At 42.5% G+C, this 26,297-nt stretch overlaps 1 protein-coding gene across 2 annotated transcripts in view; it reads right to left on the minus strand.

Annotated features, from left to right (window-relative positions):
- lrrk1 (leucine-rich repeat kinase 1) overlaps positions 1-26,297 on the minus strand; it is a 63,981-nt gene that overhangs the window by 3,468 nt on the left and 34,216 nt on the right. For both annotated transcript variants that reach the window (XM_081604898.1, XM_081604899.1), the window contains exons 14-37: positions 26,069-26,181; positions 25,425-25,639; positions 25,163-25,327; positions 24,363-24,535; positions 22,846-22,969; positions 22,316-22,475; positions 21,981-22,159; positions 21,801-21,898; positions 20,780-20,951; positions 20,528-20,694; positions 19,276-19,415; positions 18,432-18,696; positions 16,856-17,025; positions 15,000-15,197; positions 14,772-14,911; positions 14,561-14,698; positions 10,224-10,418; positions 8,284-8,435; positions 6,723-6,840; positions 6,515-6,631; positions 3,536-3,733; positions 3,204-3,418; positions 1,632-2,057; positions 955-1,056 (exon numbers count right to left, since the gene is read on the minus strand). In XM_081604898.1, the coding sequence (XP_081461024.1) occupies positions 955-1,056; positions 1,632-2,057; positions 3,204-3,418; positions 3,536-3,733; positions 6,515-6,631; positions 6,723-6,840; positions 8,284-8,435; positions 10,224-10,418; positions 14,561-14,698; positions 14,772-14,911; positions 15,000-15,197; positions 16,856-17,025; positions 18,432-18,696; positions 19,276-19,415; positions 20,528-20,694; positions 20,780-20,951; positions 21,801-21,898; positions 21,981-22,159; positions 22,316-22,475; positions 22,846-22,969; positions 24,363-24,535; positions 25,163-25,327; positions 25,425-25,639; positions 26,069-26,181 (4,140 nt within the window). The remainder of the gene's footprint in view (positions 1-954; positions 1,057-1,631; positions 2,058-3,203; positions 3,419-3,535; positions 3,734-6,514; positions 6,632-6,722; positions 6,841-8,283; positions 8,436-10,223; positions 10,419-14,560; positions 14,699-14,771; positions 14,912-14,999; positions 15,198-16,855; positions 17,026-18,431; positions 18,697-19,275; positions 19,416-20,527; positions 20,695-20,779; positions 20,952-21,800; positions 21,899-21,980; positions 22,160-22,315; positions 22,476-22,845; positions 22,970-24,362; positions 24,536-25,162; positions 25,328-25,424; positions 25,640-26,068; positions 26,182-26,297) is intronic.

Raw genomic sequence — 26,297 nt, forward strand, 5'->3', positions numbered from 1 at the left:
GCAACGACACTGAAGAGCCATGCAACTGATCAACACCAGATGTATTTAGTGGCAACCACAACTCAGCATAGAGTGATTCTGTAAACACCTGTCTGTGTGTGTGTGTGTGTGTGTGTGTGTGTGTGTGTGTGTGTGTGTGTGTGTGTGTGTTAGTTAATAGAAGGTTTCTTCATAGGAATGTTCAATAGCAGCTGTGAGGAGCTACAGACATCCAACCCCCCCTCCTCCTAACCCCCATACCCCCAGACCATGGGAACCCAAGGAGGATCACTGCAGAGGAGGAGGCCTGGGGGGGCAGCAGGCTGCAGCAAAAAAACTTTCAAAAGTCCACACAACATGCTGCATGGGACTAAAAGTTCTGAAATGAACTGAGCTTCAGTTCTAATTTGTCTAACAGACAGAAATGTTTCTATGAAACACAGCTTCAAAGTATGGTCCCCCCATCCCCTTCAACTCCCATCCCCCACCGACAGATTGTTTTATGAGTCACTGTAAACACACAGGGAACCAAGAACCTGCAGAGAAAACTCCTTTAGGCATCAAAACAAAACAATGAGTTTTAATTTATTTATTATGGAAATTCTTATAGTTTCTAAACATGTAATTAAATTCATTTTTGATGCCATGTGATTCAAAATGCAGATCTGCTCCTAAACTAACTGGAGCTGGCAGTGAGCTGTCCTCTGAAACCGCAAAATTAAGGAGCAGACATTATCCTAAAATAACAAAGAAAAAAAAAGGGAAAATAAATTGCTAGGAAAACTCCAACATTCAGAGATTTCAGCATGTTCCTTCAATACCATCACCAAGCCCACCTTGGAGGTCCAGAGGACTCTGAGGTGCTTGCCGTTCACCAGGCCTGGTTACTGCTGAAGAGTTTTTTCCACAGTGATGGAACCGACCCATCACAACACCCTGATTCCTACAGGAAGGGACAATAGCTGAATAACTCACCCCAGAGAGGACAGTCCTGGTGGACTGAGGACAGCAGAGACACGTCCCCTGAGTTGATTTCCACAGGACTGGATTTCAATGATTATCAAATCACCTCCACGCCTGTCAAACACACACATTCAGCATCAGGTTAGATTGGAGAACAATTCAGTTTCTTTCCAAAGTTGAGTGTTGAAATTTTCTGCTTCTTTCATAGAAGTACCAACTGTCTCCCTGCAGCAGACAGTCACTAGCCAGGAAGAAAGGGAGAAACTGAAGACAATTTGTTTTCTATATCTTGAAGAACTACTTGTTCCATTGGCAGATTATCATTAGTATTATTATCATACTTATAACACCTCGTTATAAGTGAATTAATCTACCAATGGAAGTAGTAGTTTTTCATCAATGTTAAGGAATTATTTACTTAAAACAGGCCTCTATATCTTGCTGAAAAATTACTTGTAAGTTAGTTTGTCTTATTTGAAGTTTACTAAGATATTTGCTCTAGAAACTAGAACAAAAATAATTGGCAAGATTTTGTTTTTTTTGCAGTGTAGCTAATAGTGGAAAGATCTATGCTATGTGTTGTTTAATTTTATATTTAACATTTAGAAAAGTGAAGGCCATAGAAACAGTTTTCCTCTCAGCTGGATCAGACGCATCACAAGGCCTCCAGGTGTGTGAACCGCTCTTACCTGGGGATCCACACCGTCCCATTCACTGGCAGCAGATTAAAGGCCTGCAGTTCAGGGACTACAGAGTTTATTTCCCCTGCACAGTCTAGGTTAGTAGTTATGGATTCCAGTTGGGCCTGTAGGTTCTGGGCCAACGGTGAACAGCTTCTTCTCTCAAGTGAGCTGCAGTCTGTGGCGCTCAGACAGTTTGACTGTGGCGGTTCCAGAGAGCAGGTAGACGACAGGGAGCAGTAGTCTGTCACAGAATCCTGGTGCTGGATGATTTGTGTGCCTGCCTCCTCACTAAAAATCAGCGTCACATCTCCGTTAGACCATTCCAGCTTCCCATTCTGGTCCGTAGTGTTGATGTCATCACCTGCCGCCGCGGCCATCCCAGCAGGACGCTGCACGGCAAACACGTCCCGTAAGGGGTTTCTGTCTCCACAGCTCAATGTAGGAAAAAAAAAGCAATCAAAACAAAACTCTATTATGTTTCAACATAGAGATGAGTGCTACATTCCTGATCAATAATCCCCCTGGTAAACCGGAGGCTCCACACCTCCACTGGAGAATAAATCTGACAGTGGAACATGTTTCACTATCATTTCCTGTATAATGCAGCAGACAGTTTTTAGCTTTAAACATGTTAACTGTCTTTAAATGGATCTTTTAATCCAAAGGAGAGCAGAACTTTGTTATATTCCTAACTAAACAGCAGTTAAACATAGAATTAACACAATGAAGACAAACATTTTTAGTGTAGCTTTACTCCTCTGGTAAATGTCAATCCAAGAAGCGGACAATGATACTAATTTTCAATAGTAGCATGTGTTCCATGATATATCGACACCAACATCGGTATTAGTCTGATATTAGTCATTTTTTAACATATCATTATCAAGCTGATAAAAGTGGGCCTATATTAACAACCGATATTTAATTCCATCTGGTTGCTGTTGGTGTCATGTGACAATGATCCAGCACAGAATTGTGGGAGTTTAACTGAAGCAGGGAAGGGCTGGTGAAGTCAGAAGTGCGGTCGTTTTTCTTTTGAAGATATTGAAATGGTAGTGTAATACCCATTACCTCTATAATATCAATAAATATCAGTTATCAGCATTATAAATGTTGCATATTGAAATGGACCCAGAGGTGGATCCATTTTCATATGGATACACCTCTAGCATGTAGTTTCTAGGCTCATCTGGAAGTTAATGTAATCAGTACAGAATCCTGTGATTTATTGACGTGAACCATTCCAACCATAAATCATTAAAAATTACTTATAATTTCTGAAGAGGTTGTTTTATGCAATTATGTTTAATTTTAGCACAATTTCAGATATTTATGATGTGCTGTATGCTTACAATAGTTCTCTTACACTGGCAACCCATTATTGTAAATGAGAAAGTAAAACCCAACAGAGTCTGAATTCACAAAAAACAGAACTCCAAAGTAAATTTCAAGAGTCTATTTCAGCAAGAAATGACCATCAAAAGCTATCCGTCTGCTTAGATTAATGTAGCTTAAAAGGACATTTTGTTGACCACTGGTTGCTGCCTCTGTGACCCAAATGGGTTGATAAACACCTACCAGTAGGTGGCACACAGCTCATATGAGGCGGCGTAGTACAGCTTGAGCGTGTTGCTATGGTCATCCAGCGTCCACACGGCTTCCTCTCCACACAGACTGAAGCTAGTGGTCATGCTCACTACGGACGATGGAGCCTTGTACGGTTCCAGCCTTCGCACTGCCTGGAGACTGCTGGTGTCAATGACCAGCAGGCCCGGTCCGTTAGAGAACCAGAGCTGGAAAACACACACAACAAACTATCAGTTTAACTCCAGGAGTGGAAAACACAAACTATATGATGAGCTCTGGGATCTGAACCATGATAAAGAGGGAAAATGTGGCTTCATGGTCACCTGAGAGCCGCTGCTGAGCAGAGCCATGCTCTGGACGGGGTAGGGCCTCTGCCTCGGGTCAGAGTCCTTCAAGCCAAATACGGTCTTGTTTAAGGTGTGTGAACAAAGGTACATCTCTCCGTCCAGAGGAAGGTCGTCCACCAAGGTATAGACAGCCACCAAACCGTCAGACATCCCAGCAAACACCTTGGCCAGGCTCTGGGTAGAGAAGGAAAACATCTCTGTTTACCATATTAGGAAATATATTCATGCACACTGTCTAGTACTTTTAGGGAAATACGTCATTTTTAAATTTGTTATTTCTGTGTTATCTTCCTGTTTGTTTTTGACTGTCTTATTAAAATAAGTCAGTCACCTTAAAAAGGTGGATATTTATGGAATCACATGTTAAATAGTGAATGTTATGTTATGTTAAATATTTTGATCTAATTCTCATTATTTTGCAGAAATCAGTTTCTTTCCTTGCCATTTCTTCATTTATTTAACCAGCAGCACACAACGACCTGGTTACACAAAAGTAAGAAAATTAAAACAAATACATAAGTTTAAAACAAATTTCAAAACAGATTAAAAGCAATGACATTGATGAATACAATCACGTTGAGTGTTTTTAAGAACCGCTTGAAAAAATTCCAATGAAATAAGATCCAACATTTTAGTTCAGACTGGAACTGATTCCATGCTGTCGGAGTCACAACACTGAATGAGTGATTCCCTTTTTCTGTTTGAACACGTGGACCATGCAAGAGAAAAATGTTGCGGAGCGTAAACAACGGTCAGTAATCGATTGTTGTCAGAGAGAATTTAAATAAGTCGCAGCCAAACCGAGTAGAGTCAAATCTGTATCAAGTTTCTATTTAACATTAAAGGTTTGTTGTTTTTTTACAGTAATTGTCAAAAAGCCACATTTTGTTCATTAACGTTTATTTGTAAATGTAACGAAAGGATAAAACATCCAAGAAGGTAAATACTGCTCTGCATAACCAGCACACATTCAGGATAATTAGGCAGACTGCCATATTAGAGCTTGTAAATTCTTGCAAGCTCTAATATGGCTTGTAAGAACTCCACTCCTGGAGTTAAGCAGGTTGCTTTGATGAATATTGAGCAATGGGAAAAAGCAGATCTGTCGCAATTTTAAAGTGATATGTTTCTCATAATTACATCATAATAAGGTTTTTATAGTCTCATTAAATAGTCTAAAACAAAAATTAGGATCAGGAACTTTGCTGTTTGGATTCACATTTGTTGTGTCAAATGAATGAGCCTTGGTCAAACCAGAATACAAACCCGTAAAAATATGAGAAGGAGGTGGTGGTGTGTGTGTGTGTGTGTGTGTGTGTGTGTGTGTGTGTGTGTGTGTGTGTGTGTGTGTGTGTGTGTGTGTGTGTGTGTGTGTGTGTGTGTGTGTGTGTGTGTGACATTACTATGACCCTTTAAGGAAGGTGGGAGGGGCTAAGGTATTCTGATCAGTTGGGTATTTAGGGCATTCACTTTATTTATGTCAAACAGGAACATATATCTTAGTGCACACAACATTCAACATCAAGCACTCATGATGAACAACAGATTGTTTCACTTTGGTTACATTCTGTTCTAAAGTCAGCAGTAAAGTGTAACCAACTCATTGTTCATAATAGTGGGTTTATGTTTACTATCTTTGGCAGCTAAGCTCTCCTTCCTGTCCTTTGGAGCTCTAACTCATTAATGTCAGAAAGTCTTATATATAAAATAAGTATGAACTTCCAAGAGCGTTTTTCATGAACAGAGCTTCTGCATGGGCACCAGGACAGACCGCCTGTGGGTGTTTGGTTGTCGTGTCCTGTTATCATCACCTCAGCACAGACAGGGTAATGCAGCAGTTTCTTTCCATTTTAACAGTTTTGTCACAAGGAGTGTTTCCATAAACTTTTCTAAATGTGCATTTTGAAGTATTGCATTAGGAAAGTTTGATGGAAATGATGAACTTCAAAATAAAATTCAAACATCCTACATTTCATAAAACAATTTTTATGCTAGCTGAGGTAGTTTTGGATTTTCCAATAAAGAGTTAATGCACCAAAGGAGAGATGAAACATATCAGCCAAATAAGTTCTGCTGTAGCAAATCTTCACATACACTGCTGGGTCTATGCCTTACCAGGCACAGACCTGGTAAGGCATAGACATTTTGCCTTACAGTCAAACATTTTTCATCTCTGAAAAATATCTGACTGTAAACCTTCAGTTTGGAGGGAAAGACTCTTTCTGTTGTTTTCAAGTGTCCTCAACCTCTACTTCCTGTTTGTTTAGGAAGTAGGCCAGGCAAATTATGAAAGTTGATTCTGTTCTAACCAGTAGATGAAAACATGGCTAATTTTTTTTTTTTTTTTCCTTTTTTGTTGTCTTAAAAACCAGGCAGGTTGTACAGCAATGGTTTATTGGCTAAAAATAAATCCAGGTGGCCAATGAGCAATTCTGGTCTTTTCAGAGGGCAAACCTCTCCAGCTTGGAAAGAGTTTACTACTTCTAGAGTCTCATGTTAGTATCTTACAGCAGTAAGAAGCTCCGAAGCTTTCTTATGCAGGCAAAGAAAGAAAAACTTTTTTTTTTTGGCAAAAATGGGGTGGTATTTTGATATTTGTGGAGAAAAAAAACGTCAGTTTCCAACGACAAAAAGACTTGCTCTAAGAAAGATTTCCAGTAAAACCAAATGCATCTGAAGAACTACTTAAATTGTCACTTTTTTATGATATCTATATATAAAATATGTCAGAAAATGGTTCTTTATCACTTTTAGCAAAGATCATCTGAGTCACTGTGGTGTGTCCAAAGACCCACTTGTGGCTCTGGAGCCGCAGGTTGGAGACCACTGGTTTGCTTATTATGGGCCATTTGGCCAACATGTTTGGGCCAGCTAAGAGGAACACAGATGAGCTGTGTATTTGTGTGTGTTTGTGTGTATTTGTGTATGTTTGTGTCTGCTGCCTTTGGAACTGACTTGCTCTGCAGCTGGAACGTGGAACAGACAGGTGACCACAGCTGGACAGGACAGGCGTTTCTGAGGCTGACTGAGGGGACACATGTCCTTCAGGCTGTGGACAAACACCTCCTGCTCCTTTCAGATAAGAACAGAAAGAATCAGCCCAAACCCTACATTGATTATACTCCAAAACACATATAAATATTAGTGTTATTATTGTTCATACCTCAGTAGCTATCCATAGAGAATTTTGCATTTTTATCTGGCAGCTGATCCTGTTGCCAGGACAACACATCCTCTTTACATCCACCTGGCCCTTCTCCACATTCACCACACTGTAGTTTCTGCACAATGCATGGGAAACCAACAAGAACGTAAGACCAAACAATCAGAAGCACCAAATATAATCCAGAGTTTGATCCATTCGACACGTTGGTACCAGCTGTGTGTTTGGTGAACACACACTCCTAGAGCTAGCAAAACACTGCAGCTTATTGAGAGACCGAAAAGGTTTTCTGCCCCAAAATAAAGACTTGCCCAGTCACCTTGAGTCTGTAGTGAGGAACCAGACTACCACTGATCACACTGTGGAGTTCCAGAAGCTCAGAATGAACCTACTTGAGGTTACAGATAGTAGACAACAATCTAGTTTTTACTCCTTTCTTTATCCAGGATGATGATAGTGAGGGGACAACGGACAACTGCATGTGGGCATAAAGCTGCTTTCATTGCACATTTTAAATTCTCAATAGCAGCCAACAAAACACAATTTTCACAATGAAAATCATCAGTCAGGATTTTATCTATAGCCACCAAGTGAGACAAAAAAGTGTTATGATGAAAAACAGTCATTTTGGGAAATGTTCCCTCTTTACAGGAATTTCATGTATTTTAAGCTTATTGGATGTTCTTCAGTGTAAATTGTGTTAAAAATCTTCTGGCTCACCAAACTTTAAAAGCCTGACCTGCAGATACTGTCAAACCTGAGCAATACCTGTGAAACAACACAAACACATTTTAACTGCTTTCTAACATAAAGAAAGAGTTCAGAGCGTTGCTCTCCAATAACAGAAAGAAGTTTGTCGCTAGTTGCCATTTTGAAAATAAAAAAGTTGCTAGAGAGGTCTGAAAAGTTGCTAAGAAAAGCAACAAAATTGGTAAGTGAGAGGATCAGTGAGAGGATTTTTGTTAGCCACATATGTTCAGATGTGACCTGAAGGGCGGCTCTGACAGGCGGCCCTCTGTAAGGCAGAGCAGGAGGGGACAGCGGCTGACTGTCAGAGCTTTTTGGAGGAAGATGAGATCGGTTTCTCATCGAATTATCGGCTGATCGCTGATCTCCCAAAACTACGGAAATGTGTCGACCAATCAGTGAACCCTTACTAGAAGCCAAAAAAGTTTATTCTGCAGCCAAAACCTTTGACCATATATGTACATGGACACACTTTCCAGTGTAGTCGATAGAAAGATTAATTTCTTGGTAAATCTCATCATGTTGCTGTCTCCATCTGTTAAATGAGGGAATAAAATGTAATGAGTGTGTTTGGCTTCAGTCATACCATGCTCACTGTTGGGTCAGTATTTAAAATATAAGGATTAAATTAAAATATGTCATTTCATAATAATATTGTTGTCAGGTTAGAAGACTCAGTACAAGGCCAATATTTTTGAGAGTTTGGCATCACCATGTTGTTCTTTAACGATTTAATGCTTTGCTTGATTAAAAGGACGGAGTGAACATTTGATTTCCAGAGCAGTGAAGAGGAGACATCTAAATGGAGACAAACCTGTCCTCGTTGTCTCCGTGCCAGAAGACAGCACTGCATCCCTGCAGCTGGGACAAGAAGAGCTGTGACTGGCTGTCGCAGGACAACAGATACCTAAGGCAGGGGAAGCTGGGCTCCTCCATCTGTCTCACACACCGCAGTGCCACTGGCCTCTAAACACACACATGCAATATGGTTGAACATATTAATTTATGCATTTTATCTGTTAGTGCTTTCAGAACACCCATGAATGCTTTATAGGATAAAAACAAAATAAAATCGAGATATTAGATATTTCCAGGAACCTCTGTTTTTAAAATAGTTTGCACAATTACTCTACTGTACATCCCTGGTACAGCCCACACATGGACCGAACGGTTTTGGTTTACATCCAAGCTCATTCATGCATTCTCACAGCTACAGTAGATGGCAAAAGAAACGACGACAACGCTAAGCTGATTGAAATCCTTTTATATGTGTAAGAAAAATGATCCTCAAATACTGGACTTCTAGGAACTGTCCTAAAGTAGAGGATTGGTACACTGAAGTTCTCGTGATACTCCCCTTGGAAAAACTGACTATATCTGGCTCTATGCTTACTAAAAATTACGGTTCTCATGATTAATAACTTTTATAGTTTTACAGTTACAAATAAAAGTAGCTCCTAATTAGCAGGGAGTGACATTAAGTGTTAGTTCCTCAGAAGTATTGCACATTTTGGAACTCTTCCTGCTTTACTTCCTCATTTTTGCATGCACCACATGTAGATATTTTAGTTTACATAATTACACCACAGTTTACCGCTGGGCAGTAAATGCCTTAATAGTGACATATTATATTACGAAGAAAAAACAATATAATACTTTCAGCATAACAGAGGTGCTGTAGGATCACAGTTAGCAGGTTTTATGAAAGTTCTTCAGGACGGGCGGTCCTGATCATGGTCAGTTCCTCTCTGGTCTCTTGATCTGACAGGCAACCAGAGAGGTCCCACTCCGTTATGGTCTACCAAGTCTACTGTGGGCTAGAGTTGGAATTTGTGTTTAGGGGAACAGGGTAAGTGGGGCTGAGAATTCAACATATAAAACTGAAGAGAGAAAGAGTGAGAAGAAGATCTGGATTCAGTTTGTAACATAGAGTCTGTTTTGTATGATCCAAAAATCAAACGCCAGAAAATGAGAATAAAATAAGTGATACTTTAAAATAAAACCAATAAAACATGGCATGCTCCTTAAAGCCACAATAAGTAACTTTTTTGAATTTTTTTTTTTACATCTGTCACTATGTTGTGACAATAGAATATGAGACAGATATTCTGTGAAAAAATGAGTCTCGTCTGCTTTCTCCCTGTGGTCCAGCTGCCAGATGCTCAGTCCAAAGCAACCAATCAGAGCCAAGACGAGGGGCTTAGTGTTGTCAATCAACCTCATGTACTTGTTGCTCAATGTGCTAATGGCAGAGAAGCAATTTACCATTCCAGGAAAATCACTTATCTGCCATCTTCACTGACCATGCTAATTAGCCTTAGCATTTGTGGGAAGCTCCAGTTGTGTAGAACCAGCTGCAGCGTAGCAGAAAGCAAGGGGGAGGATGTGAGCAATGTGTATAAGAGGAAGATTGACAGCGCTAAAACATGCCTCCTGGCTCTGATTGGTTGTTTCTGACTGAGTGGTCTATTTCTGCAAATGGCAGTAGGAGCTAGACTTGCTTGACTTTTTTTCATAGATTTTCTCATATCAAACTGTCACATCATAGTGACAATTTTAACAAATATGTATAAAACACATGATTTTTAATCAAAATGACATACTGTAGCATTACGTAACAAATTCGGAAACTGTCTAGATATTAGAAATGACCTGGTGTGTCCATGAAATGACATGTCAGTAATATGATGTGACATCACAGGATCCATGAAGACAACAAGACAAAAACCTTCAGCGTTTTGCTGATGGACTCACCTTCTCAGGCTTGGTGTCCCAGCACTCAGTCATCAGGGTGTGGAGGCTGTAGAACTGGACCTGCTCCAGACCGCCCAGCACCGGCCGGATGCCTCTGGAGAGCTTCCTGGCTATCTGGAGCTGGTGGTTCCCCAGAGCCGGCCTCAGCCCAGACAACAGCTCATACAGAACCATTCCATAGGAGAACATGTCCACCTGGATGGACGGGAGAGAGCAGAAAGCATTCAGCAGCGTTACAGTGGAAATGTCCAAACACAGGCCCAGGAACAAGAGTAGCTGCTCTAGGAACAGAATATCACAACTCCACCCAAAAATGATCCAAACTTCTGGCAGATTCAGATTTAAAATCATTTCAGTCAAGCAAAAAAGAGGAACATATTTTACCCTTGTTCATTTACTTTCATTATAAAAATGCGATGTAGATTTATCAACAATAAGCAGATAAAATATTATTGGTTTATCCAAATTCATTCATGAGCTCCAAGTCGAAAAGCCATCACCCTAATGTTTAGCTCCCTCCTCTGATTCTGCATGAGCTATAAGTCTGGGTTCCAAAAAAATAATCAGAAGAAACATTTTGCTAAAACTAAGCCTGAATCTGCCACAGGTATGAAAAATATCTAAATATCATTATGTGTTGTACAGGTTTTTCTTGTCCTCTCGTTTTTCTTGTCCTTATTGTGGTGGAGGAGTTTGAGTGTTCCAATGATCCTAGGAGCTATGCTGTCTGGGGCTTTATGCCCCTGGTAGGGTCACCCAAGGCAGACAGGTCCTAGGTGAGGAACCAGACAAAGCGCAGCCCGAAGACCCCCTTATGATGTACAACAACCTTGGATCTAGCGTTCCTTCGCCCGGACGCGGGTCACCGGGACCCCACTCTGGAGCCAGGCCTGGAGGTGGGGCACGATGGCGAGCGCCTGGTGGCCAGGCTTTTACCCACGGAGCCCGGCCGGGCTCAGCCCGAAGAGGAGACGTGGGTACCCCTTCCAATGGGCTCATCACCTGTCAGAGGGGCCAAAGGGGTCGGGTGCAGTGTGTAACGGGCGGCAGCCGAGGGAGGGGACCCTGGCGGTCTGAACCTCGGCTGCAGAAGCTGGCTCTTGGGACGTGGAACTTCACCTCTCTGGTGGGGAAGAAACCGGAGCTAGTGTGCGAGGCTGAGAGGTTCCGGCTAGAAATAGTTGGCCTCACCTCGACGCATGGCTCTGGTTCTGGAACCAGTCTCCTTGAGAGGGGCTGGACGTACTTCCACTCTGGAGTTGCCCACTGTGACAGGCGCCAGGCAGGAGTGGACATACTTGTTGCCCCCCCATCTCGGCGCCTGTAAGTTGGGGTTTACCCCGGTGAACGAGAGGGTAGCCTCCCTCCGCCTACGAGTGGGGGGACGGGTTCTGACTGTTGTCTGTGCTTACGGGCCGAACAACAGTTCAGATTACCCACCCTTTTTGGAGTCCTTAGAGGGGGTACTGGAGAGTGCCCCTCCTGGGGACTCCCTTGTTCTACTGGGGGACTTCAACGCTCACGTTGGCAATGACAGTGAGACCTGGAGGGGCGTGGTTGGGAGGAACGGCCCCCCCGATCTGAACTCGAGTGGTGTTCTGTTGTTGGACTTCTGTGCTCGTCACGGATTGTCCATCACCAACACCATGTTCAAGCATAAGGGTGTCCATATGTGCACTTGGCACCAGGACACACTAGGCCGCAGTTCGATGATCGATTTTGTCATCGTTTCATCGGATCTGCGGCCAAATGTCTTGGACACTCAGGTGAAGAGAGGTGCGGAGCTGTCCACTGACCACTACCTTGAGTTGGCTCCGGTGGTGGGGGAGGAAGCCGGTCAGACCTGGCAGGCCCAAACGTGTAGTGAGGGTCTGCTGGGAACATTTGGCGGAGTCCCCTGTGAGACGGAGCTTTCACTCCGATCTCCGGCAGAACTTCGAACACGTTCCGGGGGAGGTTGGGGACATTGAGTCTGAGTGGACCATGCACCGTGCCTCCATTGCCGAGGTGGTTTATCGGAGCTGCGGGCGCAAGGTTGTTGATGCCTGTCGCGGCGGCAACCCTTGAACCAGTAGGTGGACACCTTCGGTGAGGGATGCTGTCAAGCTGAAGAAGGAGTCCTATTGGGCCTTTTTGGCCTGTGGGACTCCAGAAGCAGCTGATGGGTACCGGTGGGCGAAGCGGCATGCAGCTTGGGTGGTTGCAGAGGCAAAAACTCGGGCGTGGGAGGAGTTTGGAGAGGCCATGGAGAAAGACTTCCGTTCGGCTTCGAGGTGATTCTGGTCCACCATCCGGCGTCTCAGGAGGGGGAAGCAATGCAGCACCAACACTGTTTATAGTGGGAATGGTGTGCTGCTGACCTCAACTCGGGACGTTGTGGGCTGGTGGGCGGAATACTTCGAAGACCTCCTCAATCCCACCAACATGCCGTCTGTTGAGAAAGCTGAGCCTGGGGACTCTGGGTTGGGCTCTCCAGTCTCTGGGGACGAGGTTGCCGAGGTGGTCAAAAAGCTCCTCGGTGGCAGGGCCCCGGGGGTGGATGAGATCCACCCGGAGTTTCTTAAGGCTCTGGATGTTGTAGGGTTGTGTTGGTTCACGCGACTCTGCAATATCGCATGGACATCGGGGGCAGTTCCCCTGGATTGGCAGACTGGGGTGGTGGTCCCCCTGTTTAAAAAGGGGGACCGGAGGGTGTACTCCAATTACAGAGGGGGTCACACTCTTAAGCCTCCCTGGAAAGGTCTATTCAGGGGTCCTGGAGAGGAGGGTCCATCGGACAGTCGAACCTCGGATTCAGGAAGAGCAGTGTGGTATTTGTCCTGGTCGTGGAACACTGGACCAGCTCTACACCCTCAGCAGGGTCCTGGAGGGTGCATGGGAGTTCGCCCAACCAGTCTACGTGTGTTTTGCAGACTTGGAGAAGGCGTTCGACCGTGTCCCCAGGGGGCCCTTGTGGGGGGTTCTCCGGGAGTATGGGGTACCGGGCCCTTTGATACGGGCTGTCAGGTCCCTGTATGACCGGTGTCAGAGTCTGGTCCGCATTGCCGGCAGTAAGTCGGGCTCGTTTCCGGTGAGAGTTGGACTCCGCCAATGGCTGCCCTTTGTCACCGATTCTGTTCATTACCTGCATGTACAGAATTTCTATTCGCAGCCGAGGTGTTGAGGGGATCCGTTTTGGTGGCCTTAGGATCGCATCTCTGCTTTTTGCGGATGATGTGGTCCTGTTGGCTTCATCAGATCGTGATCAGCAGCTCTCGCTGGAGCGGTTCGCGGCAGAGTGTGAAGCGGCCGGGATGAGGCTCAGTGCCTCCAAATCCGAGGCCATGGTCTTGAGCCGGGAAAGGGTAGACTTCCTTCTCCAGGTCAGGGGGGTCGTCCTGCCTCAAGTGGAGAAGTTCAAGTATCTGGTGATCTTGTTCACGAATGAGGGAAGAAGGGAGTGGGAGATCGACAGGCGGATTGGGGCAGCGTCTGCCGTGAAACGGGCGCTGTTCCGGTCCGTCGTGGTGAAAAGAGAGCTGAGTCAAAAAGTAAAGCTCTCGATTTACCGGTCGATCTACGTTCCCACCCTCATCTATGATCATGAGTTTTGGGTCATGACCGAAAGAACAAGATCACGGATACAAGCGGCCGAAATGGGTTTCCTCTGCAGGGTGGCTGGGCTCTCCCTTCTCTAAGGTGAGAAGCTCGGTAATCCGGGAGGGACTCAGAGTAGAGCCGCTGCTCCTCCACTTTGAAAGGAGCCAGTTGAGGTGGCTTGGGCATCTGGTCAGGATGCCTCCTGGAAGCCTCCCTGGTGAGGTGTTCCGGGCACGTCCCACCGGGAGGAGGCCTCGGGGAAGACCCAGGACACACTAGAGGGACTATGTCTCTCGGCTGGCCTGGGATCGCCTTGGGGTTCCCCCAGAGGAGCTGGAAGAAGTGGCTGGGGAGAGGGAAGTCTGGGCCTCCCTTCTGAAGCTGCTGGCCCCGCGACCCGACCCCGGATAAGCGGAAGAAAATGGATGGATGGATGGATGGAGGTGTTTCTTGTGATAGATAGACCAACATGTTTTAAATTTCTGCGAAATAATGTATGATCCCATTATTTAAAATTATTTTCATGCAAATAAAAATCTGAACAGTGTGTGGTACATGTATACCCCCAGCCTATAATCCATGTTTAATAAAGCATCTTTAGCAGATGTTCGTTGCAGTTTGCTTCTACCAGCTATAGAGACTGAAAGTCTAAATGAATTGTCCATTCAAGCACTACAGAACAATAAGACCAGCAGCTTGGCATAACTACATTATAAGCTGTAAAGATCTGTAAGAGCTGTAAGGGAAGTAATAAATACCTTCTCGTCGTATACAATGCCCGGTCGGACCTCGGGAGCCTGGTATCCTGGGGTTCCCTCCACTCCCAGCGCCCCCTCATGGAAGGATTGCCGAGAGATTCCATAATCAGACAGCTTAACGTTGATGGGATCCTGAACCTGGAGCAGCAAAGTTTAATGAGCAGAAGCCCTCAAGCCTCCAGACTGCTGGCGCAGGAAGCCGCATACACACCTCCAGGGACCACACCAGAATGTTGTCCGACTTCAGGTCACAGAAGATGATGTTCTTTCTGTGGAGGTAGGCCAGTCCTGCTGCAACCTGATACGCTACCTTAAAGGTTAACATGTGACCAAGAGGCATGTACTCTGAGCCTAGGCAAGAGACACAAAGTGTTCAAGTGAGAAAATGTTGGAGGCATTCTGAGGAAATGAGCAGACAGATGGTTGTAAGAGCATTTGCCTTTGTGCCTCTTCTCCAGCACTGTGTTGAGGCTGCCCAGAGGCGCTAGCTGCAGCGCGAAGCACAGGGGATGAATGCTGATGCCCACCAGAGCCACGATGCAGGGATGCTGCAGAGAATGCAACATGCTGGCCTCCTGACGGAACTCAGAGAAGCTGCAACACGCCTTAACGAACTGCAGGTGCTTTACCATGGTGTCTGAGAGCCAAACAAGTGCTTGTTACTGTCATGTGTTTAATAAACTAAGGGATATTATAAAAGATAGCAGCAGCAGCTAACATGTTTTATCCATATTTCCACCATATAAAAAAAGTTAACACTATAAGGGTTAACTCTCATTCTTAGACTTCCTTTACCCACATCTTTGCAGAAAGATGTGGGTAAAGGACATCTTTCTTTCTGCAAAGAAAGATGTCCTTTACCCACTCATGACAAGCTGTTAGCATATCATGACAGGTTGTCATACACCAACAGTCTTCAGTCAGAGGCATCTTCAGATTCAAAGGACTGCTACTGCAGATCTTTTCTGCTCACAGCATCTTCATCACCAGCTAATTGGACGAATTGAATTATGACAACATTTAGTTTTTCTTTGGCATAAAAAAAAGTACTTTTTGAATTTAATTGAATGAACTCTGACCTAAACTAAGGCCATTGAGGCCTCATTCAGACAAAGTATTTTGGAAAATTCTTTGATACTGGCACAAGCTGCTAAAGCAATCGTCCTTGAGGGATCCGTGCAAATGGATTTTCCTCTCTGTAGTGGATACATTGCAGAGAAAAATCTAATTTAACCAGACACTGTGAGGCTCTGATACCGGGGGGCGATGCAAAGAATCCCGTGTGCTAATCCATGCTAAAACTGAACGTTTTGACTTGTTAACTTGCAACTTTGGCAGAACCGAACTTGGATTACAAAACTGATGCGAGAAAAAAGAATGGCGGATTCACAAAACTGATTACTCTAAAATCATAACCTTTTATGCTGCGGAACTACTTACTTAGTAGTTCCGCAGCAAATGTGGTGATGCTATAAACAAGAAAAACATTGTAATGAAGAGAGAAAAATGAACACACTGAAAACTATAACCCAAAATGAGTATAAAAATATCTACGCAGCACCGGGAGAACAGTCAAAAGTACAAAAAAAAAATATTTAAGGGCTGGAAAGGTGGAATTTGCATGACATGTCCCCTTTAATAAATAAAATCTTTGATGTTGTAAATGTGACACTGAATTTCTGAAATTAAAATTAAAATTTGTTGGATAATCTAAACATTAAGTTTGATGAAAACATTAGGAACTGAAAAAAATCTGAAAAAAAAAATAAACAACTAAGTGCTTTATGTATTGGATTCTGTATCGACTGTTATTTCTACTCATTCATGGGAAGGAGGTCAAAGGTCAACAGAACATAGATTACTGCACTGTTTCCCAACCCTGGTCCTCAAGGCACACTGACCTGCATGTTTTAGATGTTCCCCTGCTTCAGCACACATGATTTCAATTGTTGGCTGATTAACAGGGTTTTGCTGAATTGCAATCATCTGAATGGGGTGTGTTGAAGCAGGGGAACATCTAAAACATGCAGGTCAGTGTGCCTGGAGGACCAGGGTTGGGGAACACTGGATTACTGTATTAAAATGAGACAACATATTTGTAACTGAACATATGCTGGGTTTTATATAATGGTTGTGAAGTAATCAGCATGTCTAAACCTGAAGTTGCTCTACTAGCCCTATGGTCAATACAGCTAAGTTTATATTAAACATGTAAATTTGCTATTTTTATGTAAAATTATTCTCCAAACAGATGGGTTCTTTCATAAACAAAGCTATCACAGAAAGCTATTGCACCTGTATCGCTGGTGGCTGACAGCTGACGACATCTCTTAAAGTGGAAGAGCTTCACAGCAACCGGCTGGTCTCTGTATCTGGCTCTGTAGATGATGGTCCCACTGCCACCCTGACCAAGGATGTTCTGTTCCTCCTCACACAGCTCCAGCTGAGCCTTCTCCAGAAACAGCCTAACACACACACACACACACACACACGCACACACACACACACGTAAGTATCCCAATTAATAAGCTGCATGCCTAAACTATAGACATCCCTTGGGAAATTCCTTCAGTGTTTAGTTCTGCATTATAATATTATGTATAATGTGCAATGACCACATGTTGCACAAATAGAACCAGAAACCCTCCTTTACACATAACTGTGTTATGTCCATAGTGCATGTCCATCTGGGCAGATTACAGGAGTCCGCATTGGGGGTGATATGATTAATCGGATTAATCATGATAGATCAATTATTGAAATAATCATCAATTTAGTAACTGATTAACTGCTAAGACTTAAAAAAGAAAATTTCGCTGAAAGAACACACTCAGAGCAGTAATTATGCCAAACTTTATAAAAAAAACCCTATACATTTTCCATTAAAAAAAGAAAAAAAACTTTGTATACATGATCTAACTAGAATTTTTCAAGTGTCAATTTTAGCTTAAAAAATACTATCAAGCACCTTTTGTGGTCCAGTTATGACTGGTCGATCCAAAAACTACTCAACATGTCAGCCCTGCTCTGTACTGATGTTCAGTCCAGAAACACCTGAACTTCTCATGTTGATGTCAGGAGGATGTGTAAGCTGCAGATGCTTCCTTTGCTACAAAGTGCTTACTAAAGAAATTCTGTTATTATATTTTAGGCAATAAAGTGTTTCTTTTCTTATATAAGAAAAAAATGGAAGTATTTGTTTATTACCATTTTATGTATGCAATGCCATTTTTTAATACTTTATAAATCTAATTTATTGATTAATCGTCAGAATAATCACTTTCTAAAGTAATGCTTAGCTGTAGCTCTGCTGTGCATGCTTTCAGAACATGCTGCAGTGATTGTAGAACCAGAAATGTGTGCTGTTTGTCTGGGCCACTCATGCATGTGCTAATGGGCATTTCCCTTTACCCATTAACACCTGGCTGAGCTGTGAGTCATGATGTTCATCAAGCCAACATTAATGGTACCTTTAGCACTTTAGGTGCAACTAAACTTTGACTTGAATCAAGTTGCGATGGTCAGGGATGATGTTTCTGTTATGGATGAGGCCATAATTACTCAGTCAGTATTGTGCTGTTTAAAGTAAATAAATATTAAATGTGTCAATCTACTACAACCCTGTAAAAAGCATTAGGAGAACAGAAGAAATACAATCTATTTATGTCAACTTTTATTGATCATAGAACCTCTCACTGCAACAACCCGTCTTCCACTGAAAATCAATAAACTCATTTAATACTGTTACTAATAAGAGACTTTATATTTGACTCATTTAAAGTCCTGATGCTATGTTTAGTGACTTCCCTCAACATAGGATCAACAGTCCATAAGTCTGCAGTGTATGGTTTGTTTAATGAGAGCGGTTTACCGTGCCGGGAAGTCGGTCATGAACAGTTCTGGGACCAATTCCTGCAGAGGGATCGGCTGCTCCGGATGCTGAGGACAGACGACGTGTTCCTGTTCCACAGCCGCCAGCACACAGTCCTCCATGTTGAAATAATGAACCTCAGCTTCTCTTCTTCTGCCGTCCTCCGCCTGCTCCTGCTGCTGCTGCTGGTCCCTCGGGGCACACAGGGAGCAGGGCACATACTGCTCAATGAGGAGACTCCCATCACTCTGGGTGCCTGTCAAAGCTAGAGCAGGGACAGGGAGACAAAGTAATATTTACTTGTTTTAATGGATGCAAAAGCAACACTAAGCTAAATAACCAGGAGAATCGTTATGGTGTGTAACCGTGGCAACAAGGTAAGGCTTTTACTACTAGAAGCAGCTGATTAGCATCAAGAAAGCTAAAAAAATATGTAAAAACAGAACAAGGTCTTGCATGAAATGGATTGCTGCCAGGTAGTTCTTCACACAAGGTTTAGGTGAATCCTACTAGTCAGTGGCATTTGTACACCTTCAGCACTGGCTGGAGTTCACACATGCTGGGATCAACACTACGATTCAGTGAAGATCAGCATCGAGAAGAGACCAGAGAGTGAGCTAATCACTGGACATTTCTCTCCTGGCTCTCAGACAGAAGCAGAACGGTTCCATGTGAGAAGCATTAAATCTGAGAGCGAGAAGTGTTTTGTTAGGAAACATCACACGTGCAAGCAGCACTAATTTTCTTTCTGTGTAAATTTTAAATGAGAGCAGGACAGCATCCTAAAGTGAAAAGAAGTTGTCCTCCTTTTCAACTACAAGTATGAGAAGAAAGGAGCGCTGACCAGGAAACCACTGTTCCATCAGAGAGTTGACATGGTCAGTGATGAAGGCCATGGCAGAGAAGTCTCTGATGTCTGACTGACAGAGGATCTTTATGCCTCCACTCTTCATCTTCTTCCAGTTAACATCCGACGACTCCACACTGCAAACATGAGCACATGGCCTCCGTCAGCCAAGGTCTTAGAAATTCAATCAGTCTTTTTAATAAATGAGCTCTAGCAGAGTAGCTGAAAGTGCTGTTTTTTGGTGTGTATTTTTTTACATTTTATTTATATTAGTCCAATAGAATATGCTGAAAAACAAGAACACCTTATTTTATTTTTGTTCTCTAACAAATAATATTATCATGTCGATGACTAAGCTCGTTATTTACAACTGGAACAAGAAAGTGGTTTAAATTAAGCATAAATATTACCCTGCTTTACTCAAACAAAAATAATCTGTATTCTAAAATATAAAAAGTTAGGACACCCTGTCTTCTTGTAAATAACAGTAAGACTATGATATTCTCTGAGGAAAGTTTGCCCCACACGTCACTTTCAGTTGTGAGTTATTTGCAGTCTTCCATTTAGTCCACAGAATCCCACTGAGAACAACATCTGGGATTTTACTCCAAATATACCAAATACATGGCTGTATTTTTTGTTTGTGTATTTTATGATATTCTTTTCTGCTGTATGAGATTCTGTTTCATGTTTTGAGGTTATTTTTGTTGAAAATGAGAATTTGTTCTACACCAAATACCAAATCAATAAAAACACGGCAGACAGCTCTAGCAGTCTGCTTTCAGTCCAACAGACAGGAGCACAGCAGGCTAACTGGTTCTAAACAGGACAAACCTCTTTCGCAGTGCTGGGTAAAGTTTGAAATGGTTTTTAAGTTTAAATAAAGACTTATTACTTGAATCTGTTTTGTTGAATTATTATTAAATATCCATATATCCACATGCTTTTATGCGGTGTTGTAAGTTTTCCACCTGACTGTAAACAGCTAATGTTTGACAGCTGATGCTCCAATGGTGTGCAAATCTTTAAGAAGTTCTGGGTTTTGGCTGGAGATGAGGTTAAAGGTCGCTCCATGGATTGAGGAAACAGTTCTTTATTGAGATTTGTGAAAAATTTCTTCTTTGTCAAAATTCTTTTGACAAATGTTGACATATCTTTCTGAATTCTGATGAACAACTTTGTCCTTCTGCCCAGCTGTGCTCTACCATTCCTCTGTAAATGTCAGCGTTCATGCATCCCCCATTCTGACCTGAGGTAACCTCCATCAAAAGTGACCAGAAGCCCCTCCTTCCAGTAGATAGTCTGGCTGCGTCGGACCCTGAAGGTGCTGCAGCGGTTCCTCTGCTGGCTGCCAGCGAAGCTATAGATCAGGGAACTCCTGCGGTTCAGGCTCCTGTTTATGGCTGAATCAAACGACTGCAGGAATACCACAATATGTGTCAATCGTGAAGAAGTCCCTACAGTGACACAGTGGTTACTGCGGCTCTAGTGGAGCACTCACCTGAAGGTCCATCTCTGTGAGGCTGATGAGCATCCTGGCAATGAAGCGCTCCCAGAAGCCAGCGGGAACGAAGCTCATCTTAAAGAGACGCTGCAGCGTGTTGTTGGTGTGCCGGTGGAAGCTGTGGATATCCATGGCTGGCTTTGGAGGAAGGAGATGTGGCAGCAAGTATCTAGAGGAAGAGACACAACAAGAATGCAGATGAACAGGAAAATGTATATTTATTCACTCCATTATCAGGCGCCGTTCTTCTTCTAGATGATTCAGTTTATAACGGTGAGCATATTGAATGCTGACTCCAGCTTTTAAACTATTGTTATTGTTTGGTTCAGTCAAGGCAGATGGATCAGATTTATGTTTACTTCCTGTTTAAATTGAGCTGTTCCTCTCTGCCAGAACCTTTGTGTTGTGCTTCTGATACCCGAATAAATCTGATGCTCAAGTGACATCAGCAAATAACATCAATGGACGACGAGGCTGTTTCTCTCTTGGCACACTTGGCATTCTCTTTTTGCTTAAAAAAAACAATCTGATGAAAGGTTGGAAAAAAACCTGTCATGTGCAAGTTGCACTAAAAGTAGTTAGCCTATCAGCGAAGTTATTCAAGCCTAAAATATTATCTTAATGCTAAACATGTAGTAGCACAGACTTCCCCGATGCTAATATCAGTATCTCATTGAACATTCTACAGAAGTTCCATGAACGATCAGGAGTTCCTGAAACTCTGGAAAGATGAAGGGGTAGAAAAACCCTTTGCACCAACATGATGGTTGAAGAACCTGAATAACATATTAAACTATAAATATCTGTTGTTGACCTCATATGTCTGTTTATTAAATAATTTAGCAGCAAAAAGGAATTGAATTGAAAATATTGCTTATTTTGTTGATGTTTTGTTTTTGATTAAAATGTGATGAAAAAATTATAAACTCTGGAATAAAAGTCTCCATTACTACTTTTTATATTGACAAGTAAAATATAGGAAAAAAATTCTCTTTCCAATAAATTTGCTCAGTTTTACCTGTCATTGGCAACAGGCAGAGCTATCTCAAACTTTGCCAGAAACTGGAAGTACTGCTCCTCTGTCTCCTGGGTGAACCCTGTTCCAGCCAGCAGCTTCTGTACAGCAGAGATCACAGCAGGAGAGTCTGCAGAAGCTTCAGATCAGCATTAAACACATCAACAGACACTGAAGGCTCACCCTGAGGTCTTCCACTTTGATCACTCCATTCCTGGGGACAGGCCGACAGGAGTTCAGATGCACGATCCTCTCTAAGCAGTCTGACAGCCACACAGGACACAGGAAGTACAGAGTACACAGGCCATGGCTGGTGTCAGGGAAGTGCAGCAAGGTTCCAGTTTCAATCAGGAAACTGATGGCTAGACAAAGTACAAAGAAGAGAAAAGCAGAGAGTCATAGCCAGGTCCTTTCTCTGTAAAATGGGATAAACACTCTGGTCTCCTGAAAACATTTATGAGTTAAGACATTATTCAAGTGTTAGAACATGAAATGGGTTTCCATTCCAGTCTGCGTACCAGTTTGCAGGTCCTCATAATCTCTGATGTCACTCTCTGGGTTCTGTTCAATGATGCTGAGTAACTGAGCTTCAGTCATGTACTGGACCTCTCCTTCAGCATGTCTTCTCTTCTTCTCTGCTATCACTGCCTCCTGTAGGATCAAATAGCTCCTGGGAATCTGACAGACAACATACAGAAATACAAACATGTAAAAAATGCAGCACTTTTCCATTTCACATAAGCAACACGATCTTTGGTTATTTGGTGAACCAAAAATACAGTTAAAACCACAAGTTTACATACACATAGGTAGCAAACATTATTAGAAGAACATGGGAAACAGTTTAAAGCAAAGCTAGAACGAGCAAGAGCCTAAAAAATCTCGAGATGAGCAGCAGAAAATGGGACCAATCAGAGAACACAACTTTGATTTTCAGATTATCAAGCAAAACATCAACTTACACACAGAATGTGTTTGTGTGGGAAAGGCGATCATAAAGAACAAACCCAGTAAACTGGGTAGATGATCAGATCAGAACAGAACTCACCAGTCTGGCCAGCAGCTTGCTCCCACAGCCTGAGCTGCTGCTGCTGTCCTTCATGGAAAGAGCCACATGGTAGAGCAGCATCTTCAGACCATCAAAACCCTCCAGAGTCTTACACGACACCTCACTGAGCACCAGGAGAAACACAAACAGATGAGTGCAGTAGGTTTCATTGATGTTCTGGAAACACTTTGGATATCTGATGAATCGCAAATTCCTCTGGTAACTAACAGAGAAACTTGCTTCTGGCAGCTGGGAAATAATGCCAAGCCAACATAAACATTTTCTATACTATAGGTATATTTATGATGTAGATAAAGAACAGCAACATCTGGCATATTTACAAGTTACAGTCATCTTTTAATTTGATCAAAATTTATTATCAATCATTAGTGTTTAAACGTTACCTTTAATAACAATGTTACCTAATCTTTAAAGTGCAATCAATAATACTTTTATAACAAATTTATATCGGTAATGATTTCTTGGTTAATGTCATAACAAAGACATTTTGAATAATGTCAACTTTGTATTAAAAGTGTCATAGTTTACCGAATGACGCTTTATGACAACAGTCAGAAATATTCATGAAGGCTTATTCATGTTCATGACAGGTTTTTATGACAGTGTCATGTCAGTCTTATTCACCCCCCTTCAAATAAAGTGTCATCCAAAATTCTACTATTTAGAATAAATGTCCATATTCCCACTCAAAGAATACTCTGACTCCCTGTCTGTCTTTAAATACCGGGTGAACGCGCTACTGTTCAAACAGGTATTTGCACGACCTTAATTTGGATTCTTTTTTCCTTTAAAACATAGTTTTACTTTTGCTAGGTGACATTATGTGCCCTCTAAACACCTTTTAAATAAAATATATAATTATTATTATAAATAGTTATTCTGTTAAAAACAAGGACGTTGCCATGGTTATTGCTTCACGTGGCGGCAGACTTCTGGGTATTTATACTAATTTACATATGTATTTGTGGGTGGCGACAGGACGGACCAGCAGCTGGGCTCTATTTCCCGCAAATTAGGATTTATAAAGGAAAGGTGCATGGCCACGTGCGTGTGCACGGCTTTATGCATCCGATTTTTTTGTGCGCTGCACTTCTCTAAATTTTTACGTACACCAAGTTTTAGTGTGAAAACTGCACACTCTTTTATGCATGAGGCCCCTGATGAACAGGGAGACGGTGTGAGTTTGGTTGTGTTTGTGTCAAAAGATCTTCATGCAAGAACTGCTATAACTTATATCAGGAAGCATTTCTTAACTTCTAGGGGTCTGACAGAACTGATGGAATCCCTCTTTTACTGACCAAAAAGCCCACAATTCTCACTGATATAACATGAAACTGAGTCAATTAAAAATTAATAAAAATTTCTTAGAAATTAACAATGAAAATCAGATTTTCCTTTTGAAATGTGATTCAACAGTGTTATGCCACAAGGATTTCATCAATGTGAGGCTTATGCAGCTATTGATAATTGTGATTACAGATAAACTGTGTCCTTACTGCAGGTGTTTGACGGTGACGTCAGGGTAACCAGCGGCCCGCGATCCAGACGGTGATCGGCACAGAGCCAGAACATAAGCTCGCAGTGTTGCCAGCCTCTCTGTGCGGAACTTAGTGTCAATGAGGTCCAAATGGGTTCCTACAACTATCACAGAAGAGTTGGGCGCTCGTGCCTAGAGGACACAAAACACTGGAAGTTATATATGTAGATGAAAGTCAAGCCATAGAAATGCTGTGGAAAACACTGTCTGCTGGTATTTTTCAGTAACTTAGAGACATTTTTTTACAGTGTAGTTCTAATGCAGGGTAAGCCCTTTTTAAGGTGAAGGTTAGATTTAGAGGTATTGTGTGATTTAAGTTTTGATTAAGGTTAGGATTATGAGTATAATGGTAATGAGTAAGGTAAGAGTTGCTAAAATCAGCAGAAGTTAATACAAAGTGCAAATGTGGGTAGAAATACAAACTTTTGTGTGTGTATATGTGTGTGTCATTGTATGGCACATTTTTGCAACAAAAACAATGTGGTGGAAACTGGCTGCTCCCAAAGTCTGGGTCTCATAAGAAGAGGTGCTGTTTTAGGGTTATGGGTCAGGTTTAGGACTAAAGTGTGAGTGGAGTTTATGTTAGGTTTACGATTAGGTATATTCTGGTAATGGATAGGGTTAGGGTAAAGGTCAGGGTTACACTATAGTAACTAAATGAAAAATGAATGAAAGGCAATAAAAAGTGACAATATAGGGAGAAATAAAAATGTGTTTGTGCCTGTGTGTGTATATAAAAGTGGGAAAGAGAAAAGTCACCTCTATGTTGAGAAGCCATGTCTGCAGGTTGGCTACAGCCTCTTCTCCCAGAGCCAGGTTCCAGATAACCACGTACAGGGACTTATCAGTGAAGAAACACTGGTTGACTGTGGTCATGCTGGCCGGACCACCAATATCCCACACATGGAATATGACTGACTCCTTCTGTGATGGACACATAGAGAAATGTTCCAGCTTTGAGTCTGTGTGCATGCTGAGTGGACATTAAGCACATGTTATGGGTTCTCTGCATTTTCCTCACATTATTTTTGCCTGCATTGGGTTTTTCCAGCTCCCAGCTGAAGGTGGAGATACTGCATTCTGAGGGGGTGAAGGGAGACGCCTTGCCCGTCAGCAGAGCCTCCACCAGGGCCGACTTCCCCTGCCTGGGTGGACCGACCACCAGCATCTTCAGCAGCCTGCAGGGCTCTGCTTTTCGAAGCTGCGCCCGGAGGAACGCCAGGACAGAGTTGGCGCCTGTTTCCCCAACACACCACACACATTTTAGCCCTGAATCTGTGGCACAAGTGCTTTATTGGATTCATCAGTACTTTACAGTATTGTTCATATGATCACATTGTCACTGTTTGTACTGTGTCTAAAATTTTAAAACTAAAAGCATGATCCAATATCAACCTTAAGAGCTAAATAGAGTCATTTGTACATACATTAGGAGGAGGCTGTCTACAACAGCTGGAGAAAATTATAGGACCAGCAATCTAAGAGGATGCACAGCTGATCACTCAAGACTGAGCTGGCAGTAAGATATTCAGGTTTTATAAAACATTCCAAATGGGAGTTATAGTTTTTCAGTCACACAACCACACAGTCATACAATCAGTTAAAACCTGATCAGTTAGATCTATCTGTGAGAAGAATCAGAGTGTTTTTGTGGTGAAATAGTACCTTCATCTTTTACTGCCTGTGGAATATTGTTGATGTTGAGGTTTTCAATGTCCAGCTGCCATAGGTTGGAAAGTTGTCCCAGTTCTGCTGGTAGTTCTCGGATTCCAGGATTACTATCAGCAGGAAACGTAACATCAATCAGACAGTCACAGCAAGGGGAATTCACAGCTATCACACTGTCTGGATGTCCAAGCTGTGATACTTGGATGAGTGTCTTCATTTTAGAAGA

This window comes from Poecilia reticulata, chromosome 3, assembly GCF_904066995.2.
Source record: "Poecilia reticulata chromosome 3, P_reticulata-male-v2, whole genome shotgun sequence".
Classification (NCBI taxonomy): Eukaryota; Metazoa; Chordata; class Actinopteri; order Cyprinodontiformes; family Poeciliidae; genus Poecilia; species Poecilia reticulata.